The 23,513-nt window shown below is 35.8% G+C and overlaps 3 protein-coding genes across 5 annotated transcripts in view; 2 read left to right on the top strand and 1 right to left on the bottom strand.

Annotated features, from left to right (window-relative positions):
- ncs1b (neuronal calcium sensor 1b) overlaps window positions 1-2,626 on the bottom strand; it is a 42,330-nt gene extending 39,704 nt beyond the window's left edge. For both annotated transcript variants that reach the window (XM_065272121.2, XM_065272122.2), the window contains exons 1-2: window positions 2,495-2,626; window positions 193-1,163 (exon numbers count right to left, since the gene is read on the bottom strand). In XM_065272121.2, coding sequence (XP_065128193.1) covers window positions 193-256 — 64 coding nt within the window. In that variant the 5' untranslated portion in view covers window positions 257-1,163; window positions 2,495-2,626. The remainder of the gene's footprint in view (window positions 1-192; window positions 1,164-2,494) is intronic.
- A 4,047-nt stretch (window positions 2,627-6,673) lies between these two features.
- On the top strand, window positions 6,674-9,662 carry LOC135729551 (Rieske domain-containing protein). Of its 2 annotated transcripts, XM_065272127.2 has the most exons (4): window positions 6,674-7,045; window positions 7,262-7,436; window positions 8,898-8,932; window positions 9,044-9,658. In XM_065272127.2, the coding sequence occupies exons 2-4, from the start codon at window positions 7,292-7,294 to the stop codon at window positions 9,317-9,319; spliced, it is 456 nt and encodes a 151-aa protein (XP_065128199.2). In that variant the 5' UTR covers window positions 6,674-7,045; window positions 7,262-7,291; the 3' UTR covers window positions 9,320-9,658. The 2 variants fall into 2 exon arrangements, with proteins under 2 accessions (XP_065128199.2, XP_065103347.1); XM_065247275.2 differs by lacking the exon at window positions 6,674-7,045 and having other exon boundaries at window positions 7,214-7,436; window positions 9,044-9,662.
- Window positions 9,663-14,027: 4,365 nt separating this feature from the next.
- Window positions 14,028-21,411, top strand: LOC135729549 (uncharacterized). The gene is made up of 4 exons (XM_065247272.2): window positions 14,028-14,186; window positions 16,741-17,067; window positions 20,571-20,618; window positions 20,850-21,411. Exons 1-4 carry the CDS (start codon window positions 14,142-14,144, stop codon window positions 21,318-21,320), a joined length of 891 nt encoding a protein of 296 aa, XP_065103344.2. The 5' UTR covers window positions 14,028-14,141; the 3' UTR covers window positions 21,321-21,411.
- The last annotated feature ends 2,102 nt before the right edge of the window (window positions 21,412-23,513 follow it).

Raw genomic sequence — 23,513 nt, 5'->3', positions numbered from 1 at the left:
TTTCTTTTTTGTCTTTGAAACAACTAGCTCACACTTGTTAATTATTCATTAGTACATGCAGAAGCTGGACTGAAAGATATAAAATATGTTTTAATCACCTATACGGCTTTTTATATAAAAACTAAAATAAGGTGAAAATCAATGAGTAACACTTATTAACAGTAAGTAAATACAAAAAGTACCATTACTTACAGTATGTCTTCCTGGTCAATTCCTCCACCACCTCTGGTTTGAGCTTGCTGTTCGACTTCCCCATGCTCTCCACTTAACTTTGACCTCCTCCAGAAAGCTTGCAGGTTCCAGTTTGGAAGTGACCCTTACCAGTATCTTTAAAAGGTGGCTTCCCCTTATACCGAAAATCTTAGCCACGGCAACAAAGTGATGAACAGATCAGCACTGAAAACAAATCCAAGGAAATCCACCCATTGCATTACTTCCAGGGCCTCTGTATCAACTACTCCCGCTCTCTTAAAAATCCATCTTCAATTACGGTTGCCTCCGATCAGTACTTTTGAACTGTTGCTCCTCATCAAATAAAAGCCATTCGTTCTGTACAAGGCTAAGAGGCTGACCGTGGCTTTGAAAGGTCTTTCAGAGTGCCACTGGTTACTATAGACACTTATTTGCTGCTTCTGAGTGCTCGCCTGCTCACTCGCACTTGAGCGCCAATTCAATCTGAGCCTCTCCACCCACCCTGCTCGTCTCTTTTTCTCTGACTCCTTCTGCTCCCTCCCTGCCTCTGCCTTGTGAGCACTGAGTGACTCTCCCTTGTCGTCTTGGTAGCCGAAATAAGGTGCTCCTTGTTGTTGGCACTACGAAAAAGTCGCTGTGTTTCTGGTAAAAGGTGACACGATCTGCAATAGCACAGAGCAATGACAGTGACTAATGATGCCGTTTTAAAGTGGAGAAGATGAGAAAAAGGCCGGATCCTCTATCATCTGGACTCAGTGAACAGGGCGGCTCTGGATCACCACCACTGATCGCATCAGGCGAAATGTGGAAGCCGGTTATAATCAATTTTCCAAGTGTCACAGTCGGCACTCTTTCCTATGCCTCTTCAGAGCAGACATAAGATATTCATCCTCTCTTGGTAACTGCTGTCTGCTTATCTTCAGGCAACTCCTGTTTGCCAAGGTCTGGTTGTCCAGAGTAACCTCCAAACACTGTGGACACAAACCGCAATGAGGTTAGAATGCAATCTAAAGATAACAACGCCTTTAATCTTGATAGAGCCATCGAGGGGAAACCGCTGACCAAACACTCTCCTCCATGCAGATATCTCTCACACTTGACTTTCATGAGAAGGATTTTTGCTCTGTGCATACGGCTGGCACGATACACCGTTCTCTTGCCAGCACTGCAAGTGGATCAATATGCTCAGATGTGGGGTCAAACTGAATTAGTCAAGTTGTATTACAAGGATTCTAAATTTGGTTTGCATAGAGTTTACTTCGATTTAACTATTCGCAAACTTTGGTGTTTATTATATTTGGTGTTTATTGGTGATATTATCCCCTTCTGACATCACAAGGGGAGCCAAATTTCAATTACGTATTTTTTCTTATGCTTGCAGAGAATGGTTTACCAAAACTAAGTTACTGAGTTGTTGTTTTTTTCACATTTTCCAGGTTGATACAAGCACTAGGGACCTAATTATAGCACTTAAACATGGAAAAAGTGTGATTTTCATATGTCGTCTTTAAAGCTGTGGGGCTAAATGAAAAACAAATCCTTCTCTGATCTTGTTATCAGCACACAGCAAATCATTCTGGGAGAATGTGCAGAATCAGACATAACACACAGCACACACAACAGAGAACATTTATAACAATTTATGAGACCAAATATTACATTATGCCCTCATTGTAATACTAAGCACCAAGGCTAATATCTCCTGCTATCATTTTAACTATGCAAAATGTGTGTTCACTGCCTGCAAATGCCATTAAATGGTGGATGCATTAAAGTATTTGCATCTTTAAGAGGAGGAAGTATAGAGTTATTGACATATTAAAAAAATACACAATAACATGTATTACTATGATTTACAGCTATTTTTTAGCTCTTAACAATAATTGTAGCTCATTTGAAACTTAGGTTACCATGGTAACTTACTGTACCGCTATCACCAAGTCTCGTTTGAGCATGAGGCTAACTACGCCTAAATAACTAAATTACGTGTGTTAACACGATTACCGCCATAGCATATTTTCAATAGGCAAACTGTCGGGTCTTAGGGACCGCTTTTATTTAAGTAACTTAAATCGTACAGGTCACTATGAATACATTTCAACAGATTTCCTCAAGTACTTTCATTTTAAAAGCGCTGTGAAACTGAATAGTTGACTGTATCCATAGGAACTCGCATGGCGTTTTACTGTAAGGGCATCTTGCCATCACGCAACGTGTCACACAGTTTAAAAATCCATTTCTCGGGTGTCTTTTTTTAATACGTAAGGTTTTTGAATGAAAGTCATCGTGTTATGTCACTTACCGAGTCGTAGGCTACTTAGCGTTGTTTTGAACAGCACATATCGTCTTTCAGGTTGTGTTTGGGGTTGTCGGCGAGTCTGTAACAGAGAGTTCATTCAGACGACACTGCTCTCTCACAGACTCTAGTCTAGCGGCTGAACAAATTAGATTCATCGCTCTGACATTAACCCTTAAGTTTCTTTTGGGTGTATTTACCTAAATTATACTTAGTTTACACTGCAAAAAAAAAGTCTGACTCAGTATTTTGATCGTGTTTTTCTGTACAAATAGGCTATCTAAAAAATTTATATCAAGATATACTTAAAAAGTAAAAGTCTCATTTCTAAACAAAACTAAAGTCAATTGAGTTTATGCTTAACAAGAAAACATATCTGCCAGTTGGCAAAAAACAAACTTCTCAAGTTTTAACGTTTGTCAATAGATTGAATTACCCTTATGAAAATTATGGTTTTACTATTAAAAAAAAACATGGTTACTGTAGTAAAACCATGGTTTTGCTGATAGTAATCAATACACCAAAAATATGGTTACTACAATTTTTAAAACCATGGTTAATTTTTGTAGGGTAAAGGGCACCTATGGTCTGATTTACGTTTTTGCATTTCCTTGTTATGTCAGTGCATATTAGTACATGTTAACGATATGCAAAAGGTACAAACCCCAAAGTAAAGGATGGCGCGAGTTATCGTTTTCACCGTTAATCTATTTTCTTGGACTACAACAAAAACATGGATTGGAGGCAACAGTTTACTTCCTGGGACTGGTGATGTAGACAAATTAACCATGGTTTTACTACAGTTAAGACCAAAAAACCATGGTTACTGTAGTAAAACCATGGTTACCACAAAATAACCATGGTTTTGACAACCATGGTTTTCAAAAACCATAGTTAAACCATGGTTAGTGTAGTAAAACCATGGCTTTGCTCATAGTAATCAATTGACCAAAAAAACATGGTTACTACACTTTTACCACAATAAAACCATGGTTAATTTTCGTAAGGGTATCATAATTCCTCCCGCTTGGACTCACAAGCCGTTTCTCAATATGCGTTCTTGTCTGTACTTGTGTTCTTGTGGACTTGTGAAACGTCATCAGTCGCGGCCCAAGTACTGTTCCAATTCAAAGTTCGCATCAAGCCCAAGTTCACATAAAATCCCCGGATGTGTTATTGATCCGCCCATTTTATCGAGGATGCATCAGAGGAGACTTGTGTGGACTTATGACAGCGACGTTTCCCAGAATGCATTTCGCGTCAGGAGTTCGTTCTTCCGAGTCTGAACTTGCAAGTTCGAACTACGAAGGACACAAGTCCGAGTTCGGCGTACTTGGTTTTGAGAAACGGCTACAGTCTGTAGGTAAAATCCTGTTAGCATTGCATCATGACCGAATCTTTCAAACATGGTAAGGAGCGTCACATTTCTGGCTGATGTCAGAGGTATTCGGGTCAATCACAACGTACAGATTAGCTGGCCAATCAGGGACACAACGCTTTTCAAATTGATGAGAAGAGAGGGAAATTTGGAGCATTAAAAATTTACAGTATGTGGAAAATAATGTTTTTTTAACCATAAACAACACGGACATATTGTATTATACCAATACACCACATTGTTTTTAACAATGAAATAGGTGCACTTTAAAATTCATTCATTTATTCAAATTCACTGACAGATATGTCACTTTTCTATAAGAAGAGCTTAATGTTTATAAAAAGAACCAGGAATTACCAACTAAATGACTTAGAAGGAAAGAAAAGAAAGAAAGCCCATGACATTAACCTATATATTATAATCTTATTTAGATGCTATGTAATATAGAAAAAAATCTCAATCTTTTAACTCATCATATTTAATTGTTAAAGATTTGTTTAAATATTATATATATTGCATATTTTTTATATGGCTTCATTTATGTATGCTAACATTTTAAACAATGATAAAACATATCAACAAGTAAAATAAAATAGAATCAACAAGTAAAACAAAAACGTTTTCAGTAGATAAATATCAAAAAGTAGCTCTCCACATTGTTTTATCCATTGTGGTAGCCCTTGCTCACAAAAATGTTGGAAAACCCTGATCTAGACTAAACTAATATGTTAAAATAACAAGAAGTTACCAACATGCAGCTGTGTATCATGTAAATAAAAATAATTATAAAGCTATTTATAGTATGCTATATGCTTTCTTTTATCATCGTATAACAACTCATTTATTTGAGAGACCTGAAAAATAAAACAGCATGATAAAACAGCGAAGAAAGAGACTTTTCCTAATGTCAGTGAATATTAAAATAATTATAAAGCCTTTTTTAACCCTAATTCAAATGTTATAAATGTTGTCAATCTAAAATAATGTTTGGACCTCTAACACAGTGCAAAACGGATGTTTTGTCTGGAAGATGAAGATGGTATTATGTACAACATCAGCAATCTAATCATTAAGAAATTGCAGATTTACAAAAGTTATAAAATAATGAATTGATAGCCTTTTTATGTAGACAAACAACAGGTGGTAACATCATCTTCCATGTCTGTTAGGTTGTTTGTTATTTCCTTCATGAGTTACAAACATTTGCTTCTACCATTTAGAAAATTGAATGTTTTAAACAGCAGACCAGTATCGGCTGGGGAGGTTGAATGTGTGGGAATGGTTTTGGAGGTGGAACTCCGTTTTTTTAATGTAAACTGTAGCTGGATCCCAAACCGCATACTTCCATACTATATAGTACGTAAAAAGCGCTACTTTGCGTACTATATAGTATGGAAGTAGGCGGTTTGGGATCCAGCACATGTCTTACTGAGAAGAATGCATTAACCCAGATTCTTACACAAGCAGCAAATGTTGTTTTTAACAGCTACTTGTGTCATGGGAATAAGAAATGTATCAGAGAGCAGCGGAAGTGGAAACAGGAATTATTGGTACCCCTGTGTGAACAACCCTGAAAAATACATGTAGAAATGGGATTTTCAGTTCTGTGTTTGCCAATGTCTTTATCAGAACTCATCACAACATGCTTCAAAGTGTGTTAAAAATAAACAACACCAAAAGCAATTTTGATGAAACATGGCAACGTTGTGCTTGAATGGCAAGAAAATAGATATCAGGTATATTTGTTAATAAGTGCAATGCCTAAAAATGCTCTTAATCATGTGAAACTGTGAGCTTGATATAGCCAATAACAGATTGTTAAGGGGCCGGGAATCAGCTGCCAGTGTGCCAAACATGCACATTGTTGGGCATCTCCATGGGTCCCCTTCTGTCAGTATTAGACTACATGGTTTTACTCGAAACACTCCAAAATCGAATAGTACTGACATCCTCAATATGTTATACTTTAGGAGATATTAGGAAATTGCCTCATAATGTTCAGGTACAAATGTCTTTATCTCATTCAAGTTTTGGTGTAATACTGCATCTGCTTTTGTGCAAGTGATTTTTAAATGTATTGCAGGTACCTTTTATATAAATTGAAGTATGTTTGCACTTATTTCCTGGCTCATGTAACATGTGTAAAAATAAATATGCTGTAAGTTTTGGTAAGATTTTGGAATTGAAAAATATCTCAAACGAAACAAAAGATTAGGTTTTTTATCTAAAATTGTTTTCATAAGTTTCTTAGGTTTTCAATAATATGCGAAAATTGTATACTTTCATTTGGCTTGTATGGAAAGAAAATCTAATTAATTTTGTTATATAACATAGAAACACTAGAGAGAGAATATATGCCTGAGGATTTATACAAACTAAAATACACTTTACAATGCAATTTTACGTTGTAATTTTTTGCTTATCAACATCACCACCTACAGGACGTAAATTGAACTGCAGCACATGATTTGCATAAATAGGTTTGACATACTGCACAGAAACAATTCAAGCATGTTTTTGTGTTACTTTGCTTTCGTTGAAGTAATACACATATATAAATACATATTCTAATAATCAGATTACATCAGTTTGTGGATAACTGGGATTTTCTGGCAAAAACAAACTCAGCAGTATGATATATTTTGTCTGGGAAAGGTACCATCTATTATTTTGCTAAATTACCATGTATTATTTTGCTATCAATTTATAAATAAATATCTTAATATGTGCTTTAGTTACCCTACAGTACATACATGAAAACTCTTATTTTGAAACCGGAAATGAACAGGAACTACTATGAAGTTTGTTTCGTGGCTTCCAGTGATACATGAAAAATAACAAGAGCTGTTAAAAACGCTTTACGAAGAAATTTAAGGACATATGCGATGTCTTTGGACGCTTATGGCTGAGATTTTAAATTTCGAGTCTTTATTACGCAAAATTGATAAAAAAGACAAAAACACTATGATGATATAATCATGTAATTTAAACCGGACTGCTGGAGGAGATAGACATCGTCGTATTATCTCCTAAACTGCAACAGAAGAAACTTTTTTCATAATCATCACGGACAGCCACCACACGTATTGTGTTTTGGAAGATAACATCGCTTTACTTATGTGATAACACCCACCGCTGTTTGGAGTAAACTAAGTTACAGCCTCATACAATTATCAAAGGTGTTTTTTATAATAAAGCATAATTCAATTGAAAATATAGGTTTATGAATAATTGATTATATTATGGCATAGTTAGTCTAATTGAAACGGACAATTACTTTATAAGGTGTTAAAATTTCTTCTTTACAGGACAACCACTAGTTCTTAAAAAACTGCCTACTAATAAACGTATTATTTTTTTCTCTCTTTTCTGTTTGTCTAAAATCACTAATTAAGTTACACGGGAACGTGAACTCTGATGGACAGATGATGGCTGCATCCAAACCTTCTTACTTCATAGGGAAGAAAGAAGACATCAAAGCTGGACGGCTTGTGAAGTCAGTCGGCGGAAGAGATGTTCTCGTTCTTTACCACCAGGGGGAGTTTTATGCCATGGATGTTCGCTGCTACCGTGAGTTAAGAATCTTAAAGTCGCAATGAAATTGAAATGAAAAACTATATATGTATTTTTAATAGTGTGGTATTATTAACAAATGACTTATCTGTGAGCTTCATTATTTTTTAAAAATTCGTGTGTGCTCATAATCTTTAATCAAAAATGCAAATCTCCTCCCCTCCTCAAAACGATCTCTCTTCACTTCCGGTCAAAAGTATGGCAGGTGGGCGGGGTCCGGGAGAAGATCGCAGCGATTAGCAATTAGCAACACGACCCAACTTCAAACGATCCAATCAGATCTCGATGGACAAATTCAAATCCAGCCCTGCCTTATTTCATCTCAAAAGCCGTTTCATTCGGATATACGTCACCACGGGGAAAATAAGGCAATCGCTACTTCCGTTTCATGGCGACTTTAAATTTAGTATCACCGAATGATTTGCTCACATCCATGTCAAACCCTGTCATCCATGTCAAACCCTGTGTATGGAGAATATGCTGTTATACTCCATATAACTCCATGTACAAACTAGAAATTAATCTTAATTAAGACATACTAAAGGGTTAATGGTGCCACATGGTGATCAACAGTAAAAATGACAAATTTTAGCTCTTTGCAAAAGGAAAACACACCAACAATCAAGAATGCATGGCATGCATTATAGGATGTCATGGCTTTGCAATCAAAAAAATGTCCTTATAATGGAAGTCAAAAACAGTATAAATGTAGGATAATTCTTTGACATGCCCAAGAAAAGATTTTAAAAATCCAGTCCACAATCACTTTTATTTTGAAAATCAGTCATTTTGTGTTTTTTTCCTTCTCCAAATAAGTGACATCACTTATAAACTTGTCAATTAAAGAGTTAAAATCATGAAATGTTTGTAAACATTTGGTAGTTTTGATCAGTACTATGTTGATTAACAGATTTATGCAAAAAAATCATCTGATAAATTTTTACAACCGTTTAATTTAGTGGCTTTTAACATCCACGAACAACCCGAAAGGGTAGTAAATTTGAACAACCCACAAGGGTTAATAAGAAACTTTTGAATTTTTTGTACTCCATGTAGATTATAAAGCATTGAATCTGTGAAGAAAGTTTTTTGTATTTTTATCCAGAAAAAACACAGTTCCTGAGTTTACTTGCATGTGTTTATAATATGTTGGCATTATTGACATGTTGCAGCAGCTGGCCTAAGCATTCAATGTGGCGTTAATGTAAATGCAATGTCTGCTACCACAGTATGCGATTTCCAACACTAGTGTGCAATATTTAGTTTTTTTAAATAATGAGTATTTTGAGAATTTTAAAGGCTAAGTACATTCCTTGTTTGTGACTTGTCTGCTGCCATGATTAATATTTGCCGTTCCCGTAGGTTTCCATATCATAGATTTCCGTTTCCGTATCATAGATATTGTGTGTGTTGCCACTAAGAAAAAGCTTTGTTGATAGCTTTTTTTATTTGTTGCAGACTCTGGAGGTCCTCTGCACAAAGGAGATATTGAGGTAGGTTCTTGAGAAGCGTTTCATTAGGTCAGTTAATAAAAGACTTATGTGCCTTATGACACAAATGTATTAAATGATTAAACTTTTACATTTTCTCTTTTGCCAATCAAGGAGTTTGATGGACGGAAATGTATAGTGTGCCCATGGCATAAGTATAAAATTACATTAGCTGAAGGTGAGGGACTCTATCAGGCAGTGGACCCTTTTGTGAAGCCTCTGAAACCAACCTGGTGCTCTAAAGGGATCAAACAAAGAGTCCACATAGTGACAGAATCCAATGGAGATCTTTACCTCACCTTAAATGACTCGTCAGAGGCCATTGACTCAGATTTTTACCAAACGGAGAAATACAGAGACACTTTTATGAAAGAAGGAATGAAGAAATAAAAGTGACCCCAGTGGAAAAGGCATGTGGTAAAAAAGGGACACCAGTCTCAGTTGACCAAATGGGTTTGAATGTGAATAATAGAAAATATATTTTTTGTGATCAGAAAAAGCAGTATTTGTTAGCTTTTAATGAGATTTATGTTTATGTAATTTATTCAGTAAAAATGTAGTTTATTTATATTACTTTGATGTATTAATTATTTACTATGTTCATATTAGCAGTCATATTAAAACCTCTTCAACCCTGAGGACCCTGTCCCGGGTCCAGAATTTCGTATTTTGACTTAATATAAAATATTCTTTTAATCTTTGATGCTCCGTCATGGACCCCAGTAACACATATGAGATACTGTTTGAAAGCTGAGAGTCTCTACTTTCTGCAGATATGCATCACTTTGACACATCTTTTACTGTAAGAAAGTTATTTACACTTAATTTACACTATCACCCCCCCAATATTTTATTATATCATTTAATATTTACATATTTCATATTTTTCAAAAATGACAAACATGGGCAAGTCTTATATCAAATGAAAGCTCTCACTCTCAGGAATAAGACTACAGCATTATTTTTGTTCTAATATCAACACATATCCAACAATCATCGAATGAATAATAAGGTAAAAAATGGTCTTTTGTAAACATATGTGAAACTTGAGTGTGGACTGCCTCAGATAGCACATATAGCCACAAATGATACACCATCTTTTATTTTAGGTCCTACTCTAAACAATGAGTCAATTCACAGCATTTTCTTTGGTTGTGTGCATATATAATCCCTTGCTATTTATTATATTTGCAAAACAAAAAATTTATATTTATATGAAAAATGTATTTTCACACCCTTTAGTAAAATGAGAATAACTTTTGAATGCGACATGCTAAAGAGTTCATTCTTTTTTGGGGTGTTTACTGTCTGCTGCCGCTAACAACCAGAACTGTCTGCAGTCTGCTAGAGCACACAGAACCAGAGTTATACACTATCAAAGACAGTGTTTACAACATAAAAAAGAAAATTTGGTGTTTCATCATATGAAAAACAACATAAATAACAAAATTTGTCACAAACAGCAGCTTTTTATGTAACTTCAAAGGGTTTTCTTTAAAATGATATAAAGAAATTGCATTTATTCCACTGTATGTGGTTATGGGGACACTTCAAATGTTCTTAGGCAGAAATTGTATACAGAAAGGGTATTATTCCTCCCTTCAGTTGGAGTAAAATAACTTTTGCATAGATTATGATAGAGAAAAAATTCCTTTTTCCTCTGTAAGCTGACAATTGCTGGAATCAAACAAAACTGTCTGCAGGGACCTGAGATACCCAGGGCCAGAGTAATATACTTTCAAATAAAAACTTTAGAAAAAAACATCAAAAAGCGCCTATTTATTTTTGCGTTTATTAGAGGACTGATATCACATACAACCATGTTGAGCACTTTTAACAGTGTTTTATGTAATTTCAAAGGGTTACCTGTAAAATGATACCAAACTTTTGTATGTAAACCTCTGCATGTGGGTATGGGATGCTTTTGAAATTGGGTAGGCCAAATCCAGGCGAAAATCCCCAAAATAGCTTCAGGGTGTAAGAAGTTAAGGATCTTGCATGCAGTTTCATTCTTTGTCTAAGTTGATTCTGAAAATCCAGCAAGTTTTGTGTTACTTTACCTTCGTTTATATATATATATATATATATATATATATATATATATATATATATATATATATATATATATATATATATATATATATATATATATATATATATATATATATATATATTTACCATCTATTATTCTATCAATTTATAAATAAATATTTAATATGTGCTTTAGTTACCCCTACAGTACATAGATGAAAACTCTTATTTAATTATCTGATGTTGTATTAATATAATAATTATTATTGTTAGTTTTTTTATTAAATATATAGATATTATTATGGTTTTTTTTATTAAGCTTGGGTAGATACTCTGGTTCACACTCCAGCATAGTAGGTGGCTGTATTGCACCTTAACGTTGGATGCCACCCGCCATAAAACATAAGAAGAAGCAGTTTCATTCTTTGTCTAAGTTGATTCTGTTTCTGATAACCTGTATCACAATTGTTTAATAAATGGTCAATAATGATTTAACATGCTTAGACTCTGTGTCAAGCATCTATTAATGCTTTTAATTTTGTGAGCAGGACACTGATGTGTTAACTTCAGAGTAGGGACTACTAGAAGTGTGTGAAAGGAGATAGTTTCCTAATCTTTTTGTATATATGAGTGGTTGGATATTTAAGGGTTGGCAACTTAAACATAGAAACATAGATAATATCCCACAGCAACACATAAAGATATTTAGTTCACTGATAGAAAGCAAGGCAATAGTATATAATATATATATATATATATATATATATATATATATATATATATATATATATATATATATATATATATATATATATATATATATATATAGCTTTTTATAAGATGTTAAATTATTTATTTAGACAAACAACTCATGTAACGGTCTCAACGTGACTGGGCCCATATCTGTACTTGAGGTCTTGATCTAATGACTTTTGATCTAATGCCATTTAATCCCACATTCTACATGCAAAAACAAACTAAAACAAAGTTGCACTCAAACAAACAAGCACGTTAGAAAGCTGGTAGCTTTTTTGCATAAATGCCATGAAAATGTTTATTAGTTTATAAGCATGTACCTCATGTCCAGCACGCAGTAAATACAGCTGTCACAATTTGTCTGTGTGGTTAATGAATATGTCTATGGGAATTACTTTATGGGGAAATGGATCATTAATAGCTATTGTACTGTTCAGCAACTGTGTAACTCAGTGGGCTCTATCTTACACCCGGCGCAATGCAGCGCAATGCGCGACGCAAGTGTCTTTCGCTAGTTTCCACCCTAATTTTCACGTTTAGCGCCGCGTTGTTTAAATAGCAATTGCATTTGCGCCCCCTTTTGCGCCCATGGGCGTTCTGGTCTGAAAACGAGGTGTGTTCAGGCGCATTGTTGGCGCGTTGCTATTTTGAGGCAACTAAAATAGACTACGCCATTGACCAACAAAAACCTGGTCTAAAGTCTAAAGTCAATGGCGCAATGTGTTTTATGTTATTTAAAGAGCGCATTAGTAAAATGCGCCTAAACACGGGAGGACAACGCGGGTTTGCTTATCACAAGGTACATAATGCGCAGCAGCACAAAAATGCTTTTAAATATGAAAGATTAAAGGATTGAATGTAAAAGATTATTATTGAATCTCTTGGACATAAATGAGGACAGATTATGAGACGTTAGAAGGCGCAAAGAGCTGCTTCACCTGCAGCCTGCTAAGTAAATAAATGCTTTGCTTTAAACAAATGCGTCTGTTTTTAAATGTTTTTTTTTTAATGCTACCTCACGGATTTATTGTCTATGATGACTCTGTACCTGTGGATATGGTGAGATGAGAAACATTTTTAAGTAACGCTTAAAAAAACTCTTTGCTAAAAAACCGCTGTCCAAAGTGCTGAAACGTGAGAAGAGCCGTTTGTAAATTCTTTATCTCCTGTTTGTTACAAATAAAGTATTTTTAGAGTACAAACCTTATCTTACATACTTGTAAATTATGTTTTGATGATATTGGATAGCCATACATTTAAAGCAATTACAAGCCTGCTTTTTACTTCCATGACTAAAAGAAAACGGGTTTTAAAGGTTTTAATAAAAAAATAACAATTTCAATACAAGTGGAAAAACAACATAATTATTTAACATTAATCTTAAACTGGGGATCTTCTTCCTCCGCTTATTTTTTCAGTTTACAAAGTCCGTCATCTAAATAGGGATTAGACATAACGCCAGCGCAACTAGCTTTTAAAGGGGATGAGAGCAGAGACTCTCATTGGTTTATTGCACGTTACGCCCAAAATACTCCCATTACAATAGGACCTACCCTTTTCGACCATGCGCTCGGCGCAAAATCCATTTTTCCCGTCGTTAAATTAGCAAAAGTGGATTCGGACACGCCCATTTAGATGTTGCGCTGTGCGCTTTAGACAATGCGCTTAGATCGTTAAAATAGGGCCCAGTATGTCACACTCACAGTTCAACTTTGTTTTTTTTTGTGTGTGTGTTTTTTTTAAAGGTTTGAGTAATCCCCATTTGGTTAAATTTGTGCAATCGAAATCTGTGTATATTGATTTGTATAATGTTATGTGTTGCCTTTGCAGTGCCTAATACAGGATTCACCCACCAGCATAAATTGCTTATCTGCCTTTTGTTGTGTTATGCAAGCTTTAGTATAAAAAAAATGTTTGGTCATCACTGTCTTGCAATGCCAGCACACAGCTATTATTTTCTTTAAAACTATTAAAACTTATTTAAAACTATTAAAACAGTTTTGCTTCAAAAGCATGGTTATTTATTTTGTTTTACAGTTGTAAATTTGTGGCTATGGTTTTGCAATTTAACAATGATAGAAAACTTCTGTAAGGGATTTGGAATCACCTCATGAATGCTTATTTTTAATATTTATATAGTTTAAGTGCCATTTATATAGTTTTAATGTCGCGCAAGACCACAATTTAAAACGACTTAAAGTGGTAGAGCTGTTATGGGTTCAGCCCTCTTTCGTTATAATAATGATGAAGACTGATGTTGAGGCCCCCTCCTCCCCATGGTGGAAAAAAGCAAAGGGGCTTTAAATAGAAGCATATTGTCATTGTGACTCTGCTATCTGAGTTAAATTGCAGGGATCGATCTGCTCTTTATTTACTCCTGCATTTCTTTAAGAAATAACGTTTTGACACACGCGACACGGTAAACATGCCCAGCAAGAGAAAGAAAAACAAGCGCCGAATGAGAAGAGTTGTAAGTGTTTTGTTAACTTTTTAAACTTTTTTAGATAGTTTTGTTTACAAACAATTTTCATATTTATTATTATTATTTTATTATTAGTAGTAGTATTATTATTTGACGTAACAGATAGGATAACTGTTTGTTTTCGGTTCGTTTATTTTACAATATAGTTCGCAAGCTAATTTTTCCTAAACTGCAGCGTAGCCTACAGCTACACATTGTTATATCAGTCTGTATTTAGTTAATGGCATAGGGTACGCTTATAATGTGACTATATGGTTCAAATAAAGTACAACACTAAGGATTTTGTTTATTTGATCGTTACTCGTTTCCTAAATGAGGTTCATTACGTTATATCGCAACAAACAAACAAAAAATTATGTAGTATACTTTAGTATTAACTACAATAAACTGTAGTAACATTTCTAGATTATATAGTGTTTTAGAATCTTTCTTAGTAAACTTGTATATTATTTTATTTCACTATATAAAAGTATACTATTTTATATAAACATAGTATTTACAGTCTACATTATCTAAATATTAGCTTAATACTGATTGTTTTTACTAATAATAGCCTACAGAATAGCATACTAGAATACATTAACCAAGTGTAGTAATTACTATGATGTGGTACTTTGTGCTTCAATTTACAACAGTTTATAGTAAATACTAAACAATTGTAATTTTCTTTCCATGTAAATCTCCAGCAATCAATTTAACAGTATATAGAAACCAACTGTATAGAAACTTCTAACCGATAGAAACCACTAACCGATAGAAATGCAGCTAACATTTGTCTTATTGAAATAAGTATGAAAATATTGTGAAAATGCTAGGTTAAAAAAAGGTATTAAACCAGTGCTTGCAATCTGCTTATTGCAAATAATACAAGAAGCACATAGCAGGGGTCTCCAACATGGTGCCAAAGCACATTATATTAATAGTCTCAATTGTAATATTTATTTATTACATATATTTTATATTAGCTTGGCTTGGTTTAGGTATGTTAACATTTAAACAATACTAAAACATATCAACAAGTAAAATGAAAAAGTTTTAAGTAGACTATATCAAAAAGTATTTTCTCCAGATTGTTATATCCGTATTGTAGTCTTTGCCCACAAAACGGTTGGAGACCCCTGGCTTATAGCTTAATGTCCTGATGTAGAAATCTTTGTATTTAAAATGAACACAGGAAAGAATTACAGTTTGATGGATTTATAGTCTCTTATATATTTTCAGCTTACCTTAGAATACATTGCTGCTACTCAAGGAAATCTTAACTCACTAAATGAAATAACTTCATGGATGTGTTTTAGTTTGGCTTACTTTCTTGTCCCTTTCATTTGTTCTGTGCACATAGCATTCATATCTTCTTACCAAACTCATATTGACTTTGTTGACATTGGTACATCCCTTGAGCAAATCTGATTTTAAACATGTCTGAGGGCACATTCCTAAAGAAACAGTTGGTCAGTAGACCAAGAACTGATTTGAAGGTTTAGCCCTATACTTTTGCAACTATTATTTGACTTCTTATGAACTCATCTATAGTAAATAAATGTAGTATTTTTAAACGATTTGGCTTACATTGCACTGTATTGACCGTCTTGGCTCTGTAAGACATTAGTTGTCCTTTGTGGCCGGTGACAATTAAAGCCACTCTCTCCAGTTTGCTTTGCTGACATACCAGTAAATGCTTGCTTAATGTTCTAAAACCCTATGGCATGCAATCATATCAACAGACCTGCCTTTCACACAAGTACAGAAATAGAGGGGGTATCTTTTATCTCTCCAATCGTTAAGTCCCCCAGATACAGCCATTCCTAAATTGGACACCTTTCAGGGTCTCTAATCATCTCTGTAAAAAAGGGAATGGTGAGAGTTCTGGGGGTGAAATATTCCAGCACACTGTTTGTTTGTTTGTTTCTATCCAGTCCTATAGAGAACAGCCAACTGGCATTTATAATTTACATTGGCTTTCTTAGGCCTGTGGCATATTGACTCCTTCCAATCTGCCACCATTTAATGATGTTATGCTGCTACAATTTTACACCCTATGGTGTCTCTTTGGACTCAAGCCCATGTTTTGTCTCTGTGGCCTGTGCTGATGCTGGTCTTCACACATGGTTGCATAATTTGGATTAAACTGTGCTCTGCACTGAATAAAGCGTATACACACAATGTGAGCTTAAACTCTATTGAAGCCTACGTAAACTGCATTGGCCAGCCCATTCTCTTGGCTAATGAAGTGGCGAGTCTGATCATAAAGTGACTGTGGCTCTATTATGATGTGGTTGCATTTTTGTTCATTGTGTTTAGCCTTATCCTGAGCTTGGTTTTTGTATCCGCTTGACTAGATGTGTCCAAACTAATTGGTTTCAGCTATTTTTTGACATTGGACAGCCAAGTTTTGTTCACTTACAGTATGTAAGAACTTAATAAATCTGAAACTATTATGCAGCAAACTAAATTTATCAGTCCTTTGAATCTTTGAAAACACATTGGTTCTGTGATTTCGTTTAAAGTAATCTTAACTTGTTCTCTTTATATTTGTGAGCAGCAGACGCAAAGAATGGCCCTGGAGGACCAGTATGGCCCTTCTGGAATGGGGACCATAGGAGTGCGTGCAGTCTCTGCCCCAGTTACCACACAGGTTCCAGTTCCCAAAACCTCAAAGCCTTCCTCAGTGGTCCCAGTTAAAGCTCCAGTGCTATTGGTTCCCCCAATTAAAGTTCCAGTTAAAGTTCCTCCTGTAGAGCCAGTTTTGGACCCAGTCACAATTAACATGGAGGCTATCGAGGACCTTAACAAAGATTTGTTGGAAACCCGTGTAGAAGAACCAGCTGTGATTAAGGAGTCAGAAGGTGTCACAGTTCCAGTAACAGAGGTATTGTGCATTTACCCCCCCCCCCCCTTCTTTAAGGTCTCTCACCTACCCCTTTCACACAGCATTTATCCCAGAAAATTGCCATAGAATTGCCAGTGTTCCTTCTGTGTGAATGCAAACACATCCTGGAATTTAAAAAATGCACAAGCGTGATTTCTCGAGAGAGAAATCCCAAATCATAAGACACATCTGAAAATATCCCACCAACTGCACAATTACATAGTCTTTATGGGATCTTTTTGGGATGTGTGTGAACGCACAGAGTGCAGAAAACCACTGGCACTGTGAAGCAACCAGGATCAAATTTTGGGATTTGTCACATTATTGGTATATTTTTAGGAATCTGAGTGAAAATGGCTACTTAGGCTGGTGATATTATGCATGCAACAAATCAGGGATCAGCAATCTACTCATTACATTCGAGTCTGTAATGCAGTTCATGTAATGAATCAATTAACTTTGAGCTAACACAATGCATGTGTGCAGAGGCGTCATGGCCATTCAAACTGAGAGGGCACGTGCCCCCTTGTTTTTTTTTAGCCAAATGGATTTTGCATGCAACCTCAAAATCAAAGAAGCATCCATTAATCTGTTATTTGTCTTTTAATCTGTTTAATATGCACAATATTATCAATTCTGTGCTGCATCCTTGTCACTTTTTGGAGATTTTCGCCGTTTTGATCGTGTTATATTACTTTATTCTGACGGCAGGCACTGCAGACAGCGCAGTCGCAGACGTCATTAGCGTCTAAGCGCGCTCAAGGGCTCTTTGCTGTTGCTGCTGCATTTTGCTATCTTAGAAAATACAAGTGTAAGAAATGCTGACAACATTTCCAAACCCCAGTACGGTAATGTGCAGTTAAGCTCCTCTGTGTAGAAAATGTATGGTTTAAAATGTGACCGTCTCAACGTTATATTAGTAGATTTCTGGATTCATCTTGGTACAATGCCAAAGTTCGCCAGAGTTCACGGTGGCGCGGAATCACACATGCTCACATATGAGGTAAAAATTGATGCAATGATGCGTTTCTCTAATAATTGTATTTACACATTTTTTTTTAAATCATTATGGAAACATTAAAATCAATCACGTGGCTATAGCTTATGCCATTTTTGTTGTTTATATACTTCATGGATTTAAAATTACATTAATTTTATAGGATAATGCAGTTGTTGTGCAAAATGCATTAATTACTAATTTATTAAAACTTAAATAAACAAGTTTTAGATGTAAATATAATACCAATATTATTATTATTACCAATATTATATTATTCCGATTAAATAGTATTTGATATGAAAGTTAGTCAACAAATTCATTTTTTGCATAAAAGCAGGGGTGTTCAGATTGTTAGAAGTGTAAGTGCCATGGAAAAGACTGAAAGCTCTATAATATTTTGTTGTATGTCTGTGTAATATGCACACATTTTTGTGAGCTGTGCACACTGTGCCCCCTTAAAAAAAAATTGGTGCATGACGCCCTTGCATGTGTGCATATGAACATTGTGTCTAAAGCTACAGTAGACTCTACCAGCTTTTTAATGAGAATAAGATTACAGGTGTTTTTAATGCTATTTGGGAGCAGTATTGTAAATACTTAACCGTTTGGCCTCTTATAATTTTTATCTGGTTTACATGCATAGAGTAGTGGATATAAGAGATTGTTGTGGTTGTCCTTAGACTGGTATTTAAGGGGTGGCAACTGCAAGCAGTACTGTGTAGGGCAGAGTGTGTCTGGTACATTCTCTCCAGTCCAAGCATGGATAGATTCAAGGTCAGGATAATCTATGTAATTAGTAAATTAGTGATGTCAGCTAGATAATATATATATAACATTCTGACAGCTTCTGTTTACATGTTTTTGGTCCAATAAGTAATATATCTGTCTTATCTGAATTTACAAGTAAACTTGGATAACTTGTTAAATTCATTGGGTCTTGATGACATATTTTACTGTGTTATCAGCGTAGCAATGGAAACCAATCCCATTCTTTCTAATAGTATCGCCAAGAGGCAGCATGTAGATTGCAAACAAGAGAGGGCCTAGAACAGAACCTTGTGGTACTCCATAATTTACTGGTGTTAAATTAGACCCTTTTTAAGGTAACAAAATGGTAACAGTCAGACAGATAGAATCTTTACCAAGAGATGCCTTTTGCCAAAAAAAAAAAAGGAAAGGTTTTGCAATCAATGTAATAGTGTGTTGTGATCTGTAGTTTTGAACGCAGCACTCAAATGAAGTAAAACCAGCAGAGAGATATCACTTTTCTGCAGGAAAGTGCACAATTGAGTGGGCAGAACTTAGACATGAATGGAAGATTTAAGATTCAGTCTCCCATCCCTCACCCTCCCTCATGTATTATATAAAGAGAAGCCAATCCGTGAATGCCCACCCTTCTTTTCCTGTGATTTTTGCTTCAGCCTCTCCTCTCCCTGTGCAGACAACACAAGTGCTTAGGTTCGACATGCACACACTCAGAGAGGCACATACTCTTTCAGTGCATGCCAGGATAAGAGTCTCAGAGTTTTACAGGGTTATTGGAGTGTCAGGTCTGTGATGCTATGGGACTCATTCTTAGTTGGTTTCGAGGCCCTCAGGAGCCTGTCGACTTGCTGGATGTCTCAGTGGAAACGCAGGTAAGCTCCCATCTTACTATACCCCTAATGCAGTGGGGGGTTTAGCTTCTGGCAGAGAAAAACATTTCTTTAATTTATTGGGCTTTAACCTAAACCCCCCAAAACTATGCCTTTAACCCTTTCAGTGTTGTTGGACAATGTAGAGGAGTAGTTTTGATGTGGATGTGTGTCTTGTTGAATGAAGATAGATAGATGGGTAGGTGGAGATGAGGAATGTGCTGACATTGAGTGGGATAGGAATGGTTCAGTCATGCCTGCTCAAAAGGAAGTATTACATGATATTAATATTTAAAATTGGTTGTTTTTAAGTTTTTGGTGTAGTTGCCTTGTAATTGATTAGGATTGTAAAAAAATTATTGTTTTAAATATAATGCAGATAGCTCACCAAGGGTTACTGGATAACACTGTGTACATGCTGAACTCGAAGGGGGCGTGGTGGCCAACAAACTGTCTTTTGTCTCTTTTAACAACAATCTTTTTGACAACATTTCTCTGTGTGTGTGTTTTACTGTGTACGCCCCTGTGTGGTTTACACAATGTCATTTAGATTCCATTAAAGCCTTTACTATGTGAATACATTAATTGCAGTTTGTAGTGCTTATTCGTAAACTTACATTTATAAGCTTATAATAGCACGGTTCTAGGAGGAAACCACCAACTGCTTTGAAACCACTGCATACAATTACAGTTATGAAGTGAGTCAATTATGATTATTCACAATTTTTTTTTTTTTTAGGTCTATTCATATTTGATCTGCCAATCGACAATCCCTCACTGAGCACAAGTGGTGCAAGAGGCACAGTTTAAAATCCAGTGCATCAGTGTAATGTTGACAGTGAGTTTTAAAATCTTTACTGTTTTTGTAGGTCACAGCATCTACAGACGAACCATTACCCATCCCAGATGAATCTGAGGTATGTTAACATACACCATCAGTTCTCTGCACAAGGACTATATCTAATAAAAACACGCTTGCCATACATTCAGTATTTTTTCATGAAAAACATAACATTCATGCACTTCAGACAGTTTTACATTGCATGTGGGGTATAATAAATTCAATAAATTACTGTTTTGCCTCTTGTGTTTTCTGTTCTTTATATCTTCAAATAATTTTCTGGTCTCCACTTGACATTGTGGTGCAGACACTTGAACCTCTCAAGACACCTGCTGACAACGAGGATGAAGTTAAAGGTGTTGCTGAGATTTCTGCAGATGAGTCTGTGGTAGGACCTGAGGAGACGGCGTCTGCAGCCGAAACCTTAGCTGCAGTTCAACCTGCAAGAGAAACAGCGGCGGGTGATGTTGAGCCTGCAGTGGAGGTCAATGAGCCTGCCGTGGAGGTTGTGGGAGGACCTGTTGTGAAAGCAGAGCCTATGACTGCTGAAACTGAGCCTCTGGATATCCAAACGTTCGCAGAAGTCACAAAGGTGTGTGACACAATGCATGTTCATTGCACATTGCAATTGAATGTATTTGCATGCATTATACATGTATGTCCTTTTTATGACTTGTTGGGCTGTCCAGAAATGTGCTCTTTATTATTTTCTGTATGTGATAGCTTGCTCAGCTATCTGCTGCTATTAAATATGTGTACATGTGGGTTCTTTGTATGATGTTCTCTCTTACCTCAGTGCCGGCCTGAGCCTCTTGGGGGCCCTAAGCAGAATGTGTTTGGGGGCCCCCCTCCCACCACGCGGACACAAATGTCACGCTCTAATGTTACATTATAAATGAATAATAATTTAAATAATGAAAAAAATCTATACTTAAATAAAATACTTTATTCTTCAATGTGTCATGTCATATTGACAGGCTATGGAATGTTAACATTGGCCAACAAGAAAAACCTCATCTGCTGCATCATCAGCTGTGGAGACACTGACACTTGATGAAACATCAGGGGCGGGTGGAGTTGGTTGTGCTCCAAAGTACTTCAACAGTGTTCCTGAAAAAAATAGCATTGGATAAGTGCATAGTTGATCGAGCAGAATGAGTTTATTTTGCTTATTTTTCATTACTTACACAACAAGCAATAAATAAATAAATATAGGATAGCACTGTTACATCACTACCCACCATATAAATAAGATTGAAGTCCATTTTCATCACAGAAATCTCCCTACCCAACATGGTATTGGTATATATTCTCATAAAGTCCAATACCATCTCTTACCAAAGATCTTAGACAGAGAGCGCATGTGCTTTGCCTATGAAGCTGGAACGTTACCGATGTTGGAACGTTCACGTCAACACATACAGCAATGCTAGCTAGGGGTGTGATATATCACAAAACTCACGGTTCGGATCACATTATGGTTTTTGAGGCACAGATCTGATCATTTTTCGGATCAGCAGAATAAGGGGTTGGAAAAACTAATAAAAAATGAAGAAATTACTTACAAACATTTATAAAAAGAACAAAGTTGCACATTAAATAAGGGCTAAAATTTGCATTAGGAACAGAAATCAAATCAAATGAATCATAACACTTTATTGTATGAATTAAATATAATTATTCTTTTTTAGAGCTACAGAAGTGATTTTCTCTTTGTCTTGGAAGGTTTGATTAACATTAATGACACAGACTTAAGTAGGTTAATTAAGGTTACTGTCTCTTTAAGAGAAGCACGGACCTGGTTTCTGCCTAATCTATACATAAACCGTCTAAAGACATAAACAACTGTTTTTATTGGAAAAGAGTACTGTGGAGATCATTTTGTTTGTATGTGCCCTGTCAAGAACAGAAAGATTTTATGTGTGCCCTAGTAAGTGCACTTATACGCGGTGCGCTCACACAGACGGAAATACAGACGGCGGAGCATAAAAACGTTATGTTCTTTTCAGTGCTCTATTCCTCAAATATATGTTAATGGACTACAGTATGACACAAAATAGCGGAACTCTCTCTAAAGTTTAAACATCAAGTGTTAGTGTTCTGATCTCTAAAGGGAGCTGGGCTGGACAATTTAAACCGCATGGGCTTGCAGAATACTGCTCACTTTGGCGCCTTTTTGCAGGATAAAATGTTTAAAATCACTTGAAATGTTAACTTTTGCAAGCCTTTGAAACACGTGCAAATGATAAACTTTCACTATTTAAGCGCATGCGAGCCGAACCGTGGGTCGATCACGGTCACGGATTAACGTCGATCTGTCACACCACTAACACAAATTAAACATACTGTATATAATCATGCAAACATACCTTTATCTTGCTCTTTTTTCTCATCCTCGGTCCTTTTCTTTGTTCTCTTTTCGGCCCCAGAGGGATATATCCTTTTTTTTTACATGTCAAATGGCTCATCATTGTTTACAGTGAGTGACGACGTTGTGCACTTGCACGCCGACGCGCAGGTGGCGCAGGTGTCTATGTTGCGCCTGACTAAAACGCTAGCACTGCAGACACATAGTTGTCTGCAAATCAAAATTTTCTTGTCTTTAATTATTCATTTATAAATTCGTATTCATTCATTCATCCATTTATATTACCTGTTAAAGTTATTTAATTGTATAAAAAATAAAAATAAAAAACGATTGGGGCGGGGGCCCCCTGGTGGCCAGCGGGGCCCTAAGCAGCCGCTTGGTTCGCTTATGCCTCGGGCCGGCCCTGTCTTACCTACAGGATACACAAACAACATCTGAACCAGAGAAGGCTTCAGTGGTGAGTTCTTAAGATTTAGGTTTTGATAGTTTTGTAATGAAATAAAATACAGCTTGATTTGCTGTTGATGTAAAATGTATCTCTGTATTGCTCTGTACAGTTCACTTCAATAAGTTTGCTCTGTTTGCAATGCATGCCAAGGCTCA

This window comes from Paramisgurnus dabryanus, chromosome 11, assembly GCF_030506205.2.
Source record: "Paramisgurnus dabryanus chromosome 11, PD_genome_1.1, whole genome shotgun sequence".
NCBI lineage: Eukaryota > Metazoa > Chordata > Actinopteri > Cypriniformes > Cobitidae > Paramisgurnus > Paramisgurnus dabryanus.
This window is presented reverse-complemented; position numbering and strand designations above follow the sequence as displayed.

Bases quoted from the DNA above. Each gene is read 5' to 3' on its own strand.
- LOC135729549 (XM_065247272.2), top strand. From the start codon at position 14,142: ATGCCCAGCAAGAGAAAGAAAAACAAGCGCCGAATGAGAAGAGTT. The intron at 14,187-16,740 runs GTAAGTGTTTTG...ATTTGTGAGCAG, and splicing joins AGCGCCGAATGAGAAGAGTT to CAGACGCAAAGAATGGCCCT. The intron at 20,619-20,849 runs GTATGTTAACAT...ATTGTGGTGCAG, and splicing joins CCATCCCAGATGAATCTGAG to ACACTTGAACCTCTCAAGAC.
- LOC135729551 (XM_065247275.2), top strand. From the start codon at position 7,292: ATGATGGCTGCATCCAAACCTTCTTACTTCATAGGGAAGAAAGAAGAC. The intron at 7,437-8,897 runs GTGAGTTAAGAA...TATTTGTTGCAG, and splicing joins CATGGATGTTCGCTGCTACC to ACTCTGGAGGTCCTCTGCAC. The intron at 8,933-9,043 runs GTAGGTTCTTGA...TTGCCAATCAAG, and splicing joins TGCACAAAGGAGATATTGAG to GAGTTTGATGGACGGAAATG.